At 36.2% G+C, this 9,306-nt stretch overlaps 1 protein-coding gene and 1 pseudogene across 1 annotated transcript in view; both read right to left on the reverse strand.

Annotated features, from left to right (window-relative positions):
- stac3 (SH3 and cysteine rich domain 3) overlaps positions 1 to 7,168 on the reverse strand; it is a 17,223-nt gene extending 10,055 nt beyond the window's left edge. The window contains exons 1-5 of the mRNA XM_016248927.1: positions 7,034 to 7,168; positions 4,982 to 5,043; positions 4,823 to 4,901; positions 4,517 to 4,754; positions 2,779 to 2,825 (exon numbers count right to left, since the gene is read on the reverse strand). Of these exons, the coding sequence (XP_016104413.1) occupies positions 2,779 to 2,825; positions 4,517 to 4,754; positions 4,823 to 4,901; positions 4,982 to 4,998 (381 nt within the window). The 5' untranslated portion in view covers positions 4,999 to 5,043; positions 7,034 to 7,168. The remainder of the gene's footprint in view (positions 1 to 2,778; positions 2,826 to 4,516; positions 4,755 to 4,822; positions 4,902 to 4,981; positions 5,044 to 7,033) is intronic.
- LOC107563943 (interferon-inducible GTPase 5-like) overlaps positions 5,027 to 9,306 on the reverse strand; it is a 12,659-nt pseudogene continuing 8,379 nt past the window's right edge.

Genomic DNA, 9,306 nt, shown 5'->3' on the forward strand with positions numbered 1-9,306 from the left:
TTTAAAGCTGCAGTCCGTAAGTTTTGCCTCTTTGTCGCCATCTCTGTTTGAAATCCTGGAATTGCAGCTGTGTGCGGAATTATCTTACTTGCGTGGGTTGTGAGTCGGCACGGCTCCAGCGTGGATGAATCTAATGCTTTGAGGAGTATGTGTGGCTGTCAGTCACCGCACCGGTGTGGATATTTACTGTACTTAAATCACAGATTCTAGCCTACATCTTGGAATATGACCCAAATAAGAATTTTTACCGTATATTGCCATCTGAACAAGTAAGTAACAAGTCTGCCACGTTTGTTCTGACCAACTGAAGAAAAAAGCATTACCATAAATCTCGCTACCAATGGTGATTAAATCTAAAGATCGGGTAGCTCATAACACATCAAACCATTCAAATTATTATTATTGTTATACTTTATTCTCAAATGATTAATGTTAACAACATCAGCATTGGTGACTATGTGTATAGTGGGTATTAGCGTGTAGATTTCGATTTCTGTACAGTCTAATCTCTATTTGTCATACCACTCGAATTTCATATTAAGAAATTATTTTAACCCGAAAGGCAAATTCTCTTTAAACCCAAAAGTTCTCTTTAAAATACAAATCTTGTGTAATCCCACATATGCTATCTGTAATCAGATTTAAATTTTAAATTCCATTTAAAACCGCAATATAATCTAATTTCAGTCACATGTGTTTCATAAACACATAATCCTTTCTGGATTACAATACACCATCAAAATGATACGTTTAATTATTCGGCTGCTGTGAGAAAAGGCTATAAACGATCCGCCAGCTGCAGGATCCTCACATGCGATAGTCTAGTAGCCGGGACAACTTCTTTATGTTTACAGACGTGACGTAATGACGCAGTGCCATGCTCGAATTTCCCACGAATTCCTACCCATTAAAAAACTTTATTATATGCTAACCGTTGTGAATCGGGCTAAAGTAAGGTGATAGTTTTGAACACTGGCTGGTTATGTACTTGCTCAAATATTGATTTCGGATCATTTTTAGCCAAAAAAAAGATACGGACTGCAGCTTTAACTATTGATTTCATATTTTATGTACTTCTGCTTCTGATTTTTAACCATTTATCTAAGGCTGATGATACACGGGGCAACTTTTTGAGCAATTTTATTGGGCAATTTTTTTTGAACAAAATGTTGCTTGAGCACTTTCTCATTTAGGATGGCTAACAAATTTTTATCTGGGTACTTTAGATCGGTCGTGGGCCCTGTGTCTCACCTGGTTGCCCGTCGACGGCAACATTGCTCAAAAAGTTATCATCAGCCTAAGACATAACTGGTTTGTTAAATACTTCTGCTTCTGATTTTTAACCATTTATCTAAGGCTGATGATACACGGGGCAACTTTTTGAGCAATTTTATTGGGCAATTTTTTTTGAACAAAATGTTGCTTGGGCACTTTCTCATTTAGGATGGCTAACAAATTTTTATCTGGGTACTTTAGATCGGTCGTGGGCCCTGTGTCTCACCTGGTTGCCCGTCGACGGCAACATTGCTCAAAAAGTTATCATCAGCCTAAGACATAACTGGTTTGCTCCTGAGACCCAGCTATGGAGTTTTTGTCTCTGTAGTGGACATTATATTTGAGTGAATTTCTCTGAGACCTCACATGTCGCCGTTTTAAGTCTGGATGTCCTGTACGAAGCACATTCAGGGCTTTCCAGAGACACCACTAATATGCAAATTAGATACAGTGTATAGATAACATTGTGCTTAATGGGAAAACCAGTTTATGGAATTTTTACACACATATTGCATAAAGCAAAATGGTATATCAAATCATTTTGTTATGTATTTTATAACATAGTTGAGAACCATCCTTAAACAAAGTTAGTTATAAAAAAATCCTGAAACCTAAAAATTGATTGGTGATTTAAAAAAATTCCCATTGTTTTTGCCTTTTCATGTCTACTCTTGCCATTTTATTTTTAGAAAGACGGAGTCCTGGTGTCCTCTACAGAGGACATAGCATAACTTATGAATAAAATATAATTTTTCAAAAATGTTATTTTACCATTTTTTTCTTATGCTCTAAACAATGTAATGACATGAAAAAATACTAAATTCACAAAGCTTTTTTATTATTTTTTGGAAGCCACCTATTACTGTAATTATGAACAGGTACCATATGTACACTGGAATTAAGTTTATGTGCTTCTTGCTAACATAGAAATAGCAGATGGTAATGAGTACAAACATTTTCTTTCTGACCAGAGTTAAGACTTTATGAAATTGTGGTCTCTAGATATGGCTTAAGTTTATAGGATTTTTACACTCACTTCATCACCTACTAGGCAAAAGTCTTAAATAGCACATCTCTCTACAGCAAACCACACATTTTGAGGTACCTTTCATGCCCATAGCACAGATGTTGTAGGACGAATTAAGCACTGAAGTGCTGTATTTAGAGGTATGTTTCAACCACTAACCCATCACTATGAACTATAGTAATAGTGATAGTGATGATATGAGGCTTAGCAAGTACCAATAATGACAGCCAAAAACTACCCAAGTTACAACAAGCACCAAATGACAAAAGCTGAAGGGCACACACACACACACACAAACTCATAATGAAATAATAATATTCAATATTCTGGACACAATCACGGTTGGAACAAGAAAGTTTATAAAGGTTGCATAAAGTTGGCAAACCAGTCCATGCAACTTTTTAAAGTGTTTAAAAGTTAAACGCAAATGTTTGTTGGTTTGCCACAGCATGAACACTAGTGCATTGGCCTTTTACCTTGTCATCTGCTGCTGTTTTGTCTTTCTTGTCTCCATCTTGCTTTCCTAAAGGATAAAGTGTGACCATTCAAAATATCTTTTTGGAATTAAAGAATATATAAAGCCGGTACTAACGGTTTAAAATGCGAAATCTTTTTTCTACCCTCTCAAAATACCAGAATGAACAGGCCAATCTCATATTGTTAGGTGAAAGAGATCAATAAGCTGTTAAGCCTGTGATTATATACTGTATATTGCTGTCAGTAGGTGTAGTGTTCTCTTTCGTAGTAACTTGGGCTTGTTGATGGCACAGTGGGAACACATCAGTGGTCACATGCTCTGAAGTCCTACAGAATCACAACAGTTTTCTGGTACAGTTCAATGGTACACAATGCCCATAAGTAGCTATGTCATCATAGCGTACTAAGCGCAGGCTTTGCGTCATCATGTCAGATTCTTCAGTGCCAAGATTGTCTCAGCCCATTATTCCTATGACTAACTGGAAGGGTCTACCTCTTTCATGTGATTGATTATTGGTGACAACATGCTCAGTATGTATGTTGCCTGTTTGGAAGTTTGTTGCACCAGGGCTGCATTGGAGGGATCTGATTGCCCGCACTGCAAACTTATAAATGCTAACTTCTGTGCACTGATGTTAGCAACACTCTACATAAGCAGTGTTGAGAGATGAGCATTTGGGCATCAAGCTCTCCAGACTGCCTGTTGAGTTCACTTGAAGGTCCCTGTTTCCCAGCCCTGAAGCACATTCTGCGTTTTCCTATAGGCTAGAAGACGAAGAGCAACATGATATGTCTATGATGGAATTAGAATCTGTGGAGTTCACTGGAGGCCAAGCTGAAGGCTGACTTTAAAGCCACAGTGATGCTTACAAATCTGCTTGGGATCACCTCCCATGCATTGGAAAATGACATGTATTGCACCTCCCATGTAATGGATGGATGAGACCCTGACTGAGGAATAAAAGTCCATTTTAGATGATTGTTTTCTGCTTTCACGCCTAGCTGACTGCTTGCATTTGTTTGTACATTTGTTTGTTTTACTGGTTTACAGACACTAGAGAAGAGGGGAGAGTCTAGCCTATTTTCAGGCACTGCGTAATATCATTGCGCCTGCTGCACCAATGGTAGTACACGATGTAACTACAGAAGAGGAAATAAATAGGAAAAATATAGAAACTCTTTATGATGCTAACAGTCTAATCAGATTCAGTGATCTATGCTAAGCTACAGCTAAAAGTGCTAGCGCCAGACCCGGAGATCGGCTGAATGGATTAGAAAACGGTAAAACTCAACTGTTTAACTCTAGGGGAGTTGGAAAATGAGCCTATTTTCAAAAATAGTGGAGTGTTCCTTTAAGCCTGTCCACCTTTTTCTTCAACGCGGAAGTAAGCCTATGGGTGAGACTTCCGGTTCATTAGCCGCTGTAGGTAAATAACGACAAGAATATCAACGTGCAGTAAACGGTAAAACTGTCTGCACTACAAACCAGTGTGTTCATAATTAAGTTAATACATTAAAATAATATGATAAGACACACCAACTTTCAATATCAAGCAGCAAAACAAACTGTTTTGTTCAGCTAAAAATAGCTGGACGGAGTGTACGCAGATGAGACCGGAAGCCAAATCGATAGAATTTACAAATGGCCGTGCCCATTTTTACGACAAGAAAAAGGTGGATACTGAGGGTTTGCTGACTACAGTGTCAGCAGAATATTCAGTACATAAAAATATTCACTATAGGGAAGACACACAACCACACATAAAACTGTTTCTTGTTGTTGGGGAGTGTTTAGATTTGATTGAAATGTGAACTTACGAACAATCATTCGTGCACAGACGTCACAAAACTTGGGTTTCTTGCAGTAGTGGTCCTTAAATTTGTGTGGTCTGTCATTGACCTGAACTACAGGCTCAGGGGTCGGAGGAGGAGGGGCCTCTTCTTCCTCCATCTCTTCATCATACACAAAGTAAACCTGAGGAGGACAGAAAGTGAGCTGTGTGTACATGATACCGACACAAAGAGAGAGACTGACATACGCACAGTGTTGTCGTCCTCCTTTACAACATTGTCTGGAGCTGGAGGGTTATCATGAATATCCAGCGAATCTTTGTCCTCGAGTCTGAAACACAATCAGCAGTTAAATAGTTGTCTACTTACATAATGTTCCTGAAAGACAATATAATCTGAGGAGACACTCACTGGTCATACTGAGCCATAAATACAGCCTCTTCAGCCTGCAGTCAGTCAGGAGAATTCAGCACCTACACAACCATGACACGTAAACTGATTTGATGCTATTAAAATAGTTTTAATATGAACAGCCCTGCTCCTGGAGAAGTGTTTAAGATCCTTGAATTAAAGTTTTGCTAATTAACTAACTAAATAAAGTTTATTCAAGTATAAGTCATCAATATATGCTTCAGAAAAGTAGTCTATCAAATACTTTTTTACACATGCTGGAGTACTAACAGAAACCAATATATGTTTTACATACTATCTTATAAACTTACATATTCAAGTTCATAGTAACAAGTCAGCTTTGTGGTAGAATAAATAGCTTTGGCTTGTATCACTTGCTTCATTCATTAATGAATCAGCTGATTTGAATGAATTGGTTGAGTTAATGATTCTAGTATAATTTCACATTTCTATATTCAAAATGTTATATTTAAAACATTAATTATACATTATTGATACAATTGTAATTGCACTGTAAATACATATAAATGTGTCTTCAGATGCAGCTTCTGTGAGCCCAGTCTCATGAAAGTGCGTATAAATAGTACGCCAAATAAAAATGAAAACTTGTGGTATTGATATGTAAAAATGGACGTTGGCATGTATATTCTACGCACGTGTTTGGCGTGCATTTAATATGCAGTTTTCGCATGCATATGATACGCAGTTTTCGCGTACATATGATACGCATCTACCCCACAACCCTAAACCTACACATCGCGTAGCATATACACGCCAAAGTCCATTTTTGCATATCAATCATTTTTATTTGCCTCTTTTTTATGTTGCCATAGCAGATTTAAATTTTTTATTTTAGTGTGATTTGCATGAAACTTTATAATTTTAAGTTCCTCTTAAAATTTCAACACATTTTGCCTGATACGCATCTACCCCACAACCCTAAACCTACCCATCGCGTAGCATATACACGCCGAAGTCCATTTTTGCATATCAATCATTTTTATTTGCCTCTTTTTTTATGTTGCCATAGCAGATTTAAATTTTTAATTTTAGTGTGATTTGCATGAAACTTTATAATTTTAAGTTCCTCTTAAAATTTCAACACATTTTGCCCCATTTGTGTTTTATTTTTTTTATGTTTATACCATGAATGTTGTCACCCCACATTTTTAGTGCCTGATATTAAATATATAAAAAATATATATATATAAAAAATATTTTGTTATTTTTTACTTGTTGCACATTTAAATTATCAGTAACTTGTGCCCCATTTGTGTTTTATTTTTTTTATGTTTATACCATGAATGTTGTCACCCCACATTTTTAGTGCCTGATGGAATATTTTGTTATTTTTTACTTGTTGCACATTTAAATTATCAGTAACTTTGATATTTTAGACAGTAAAGTGTATCAGGGAAAACCGTGTATATTTACAAAGTGGTTTAACTTTACTGCCTAACAAGTGACTGAAGACAAATATAGAGTCATTGAAAATCCTGCTGTGCAGATTTGTCAATGTGTATCTGATGTTAGTAAAGTCTAGCTTACTTTTGACAAAGTACCAATTATTTGTACCAATTATTGAACTTTGTTGTTATTATTGTCCTTACTTCTCATAACTTATTAAGAAAAGTTCACAATGACTGTACAGGAGCAGCCATATTAATTTTAAAATAAGTACATCAGATTGCAGAAGTTTATGTATCATTGCATAATGAAACATGAAATATTTGTCCAGTCAAAAACATCAACTAATTTCCTCATGGGGACCAAAAAAGTGTCCCCACAAGGTGAAAATTTACTGGCATTACTATACTTGTGGAGACATTTGGTCCTCATATAGGGAATATCAGGCACACACACACACATACAGTTTCTATTCCTCTATTTGAGGCCAACTAAATTAGGATTCCTCTCTGGGCAGAATTTCAGAAGAAATACAATGGATATTTTGCATGTAGCAAATAAATGTAAATATTATAATGTGTAAATGTACACAATATCAATAGGAGGAGTGAATCATGTGACCTAAACTATAATAAATATACATACCTGTTAATGATGTTTACTATAATCCAATGTCTCCAATGAGTTATCAATCAGAGGTGTTGTCCTAGAGCAAGTTAATCGTAACTCATTAATAAGCAGACTGGTTTGAGCTGAGGAACTAACACTTGTACGTGTACACTCTGAGTGTTTTAAACAGATGGTAGATGACGAACAGTAATAAGACCCTCTCTCGCTGTGTCCATTTGACAGACATGAACATATGCAGTCAGTTCTAGTCACTCACAGATTCACTGCAGGCCGGTCAGTTTTCACCCTAGGTGTAACAAAGATCATAACAACAGAACATTTTTCCTTTTTCAAGGTGCAACTGAAAACTGTTCCTAGCAAACGCTCACAAACTCCACTACCAACATATTGTTTAACAATATGGTATTTTTAAAACCCTTTGGTATTTTTGACATTTCTTCCTACTTACATTCACAGAGTTGTGTGGTTGAAAGTACAGCTTTACAGTGATATACGTTTACTAGAATTCGCTCTTTCGGCAGAAAAAAAATGATTTAGTTTAGCCTTTATATTCAGTGACTTACTCAGGTTAAACTTTTCTTTTTTTGGAACTAAAAAGGTGTTACGTTATAATGGATACAATCAATTGAAGCATCAAGTCACTTTCAAAAGGTGATTTACTCTATTTTGAGTACCATATCCAAACTATAAACTTTTATCTTACTACTACTGTGATTATTTGAATGTGTTGTATCACGGATATAGTGATAATGTGTGGCTGAAGAGACTGTTTGTGAAGCAGTTCCATACCTACAGAATATATTAAAGGGGTCATATAATGCGATTTCAGTTGTTCCTTTCTCTTTGGAGTGTTACAAGCTCTTGGTGCATAAAGAAGATCTGTAAAGTTGCAAAGACTAAAGTCTCAAATCCAAATAGATATTCTTTATAAAAGTTAAGAGTCAACCACGCCTACCTAAAACGCCTCGTTCTAACACGCCCCCACATGTCTACATCACTATGTGGGAAGATTTGCATAACGCCGCCCAAATGTTCACACAAAGAAAGAAGGTGTAACTTTTATTCTTGCTGTTGCCGCCGTCATGTCGTGAAGACGCTGTGTTTCCTTGTGAAAGCGAAACTACTTTGTTTGGCTTCCAAAAGAAGACACGACTAGAAATCAGTGGTTAAGTTGTATTTACAACACTGTTCCAGAACACTTCAACCCAAATATTCAGATGTGTGCAGCGCATTTTATGGAGGACTGTGTCCTGATCCTGGGAGAGTAGACCAGTGTTTCCCAACCTTTTTTTTAGTCGCGGCACCCTTTGGAAATTTTAACAAATTTGTGGCACCCTACAAAATTAATTTTGTCACAATATTTGAATTTCTAACTTCAATGACAATATGATACTTTGAAAAGTATCGATATTCAGTACAGCAGGGAAGAACTGCAGAATGTGTCATATATATATATATATGTGTATATGTATGTCAGATATTTTTTATATTATTAATTGTTTTGTCCATGGAGGCAATCAGTAGGCTAATTTCTAATGAGGACACCAATTTATATGACAGATTTTAATGTAGGCTTTTATTCATATGTAAACATTATTTAATTACCATTATAACTTCATCGGTTATATCTCACAAATTTTTGCTCACTCTGTGTATTTTCAATTTTACAGTGGGGTAATGTTGTTGCAGCTTGATTTCAAACTTTGAATTGAATAAAAAAGTACAAGTAAACAGTCAATAATAGAATAAGAACAAATAAATAAATTAATAGTGATGGCACAAATAAAAAATAATGACAGGCCTTCGAAATAAATTGCTTTTTAGTTTTTCAGGTCTAACAGTAGGGCTCTTAAGAGATTTTTTATTTTTTTTTACCAATTATGCAAATAATGTTTAGTCCTAGAAAGCTATATTATTATCAGAACACATGAGCATAACATACGGTTAGCAGATCAATGAATGAGAGGGCAGCGTTACCAGAGTTGCTCATATACCACACCATGTTACAACACATTAGGGCTATTGCAGACAGAAACAATACTGTACTACATCCATGTTTCCTGTCAGCTCCATTTTTGAGTGGACTTTGCTGTTCCGATGAGCATGAACGGTATACGAGTGGAGCGACTGAGCAGAGCGCACACGCATAGAGCGGGATAATACGCAGAGCGTCACACCACGTGAAAGTGAAAGCGGAGCGGTGAACTAATTTTCGGCAGCCGAAATTTTGGTGCATTTCTAATTATTGGTGACATCAGAAATGGATATTATATAATAGATGCTTTTTT

The sequence above is a fragment of the Sinocyclocheilus grahami genome, unplaced genomic scaffold (assembly GCF_001515645.1).
Source record: "Sinocyclocheilus grahami isolate Dianchi unplaced genomic scaffold, SAMN03320097.WGS_v1.1 scaffold899.1, whole genome shotgun sequence".
NCBI lineage: Eukaryota > Metazoa > Chordata > Actinopteri > Cypriniformes > Cyprinidae > Sinocyclocheilus > Sinocyclocheilus grahami.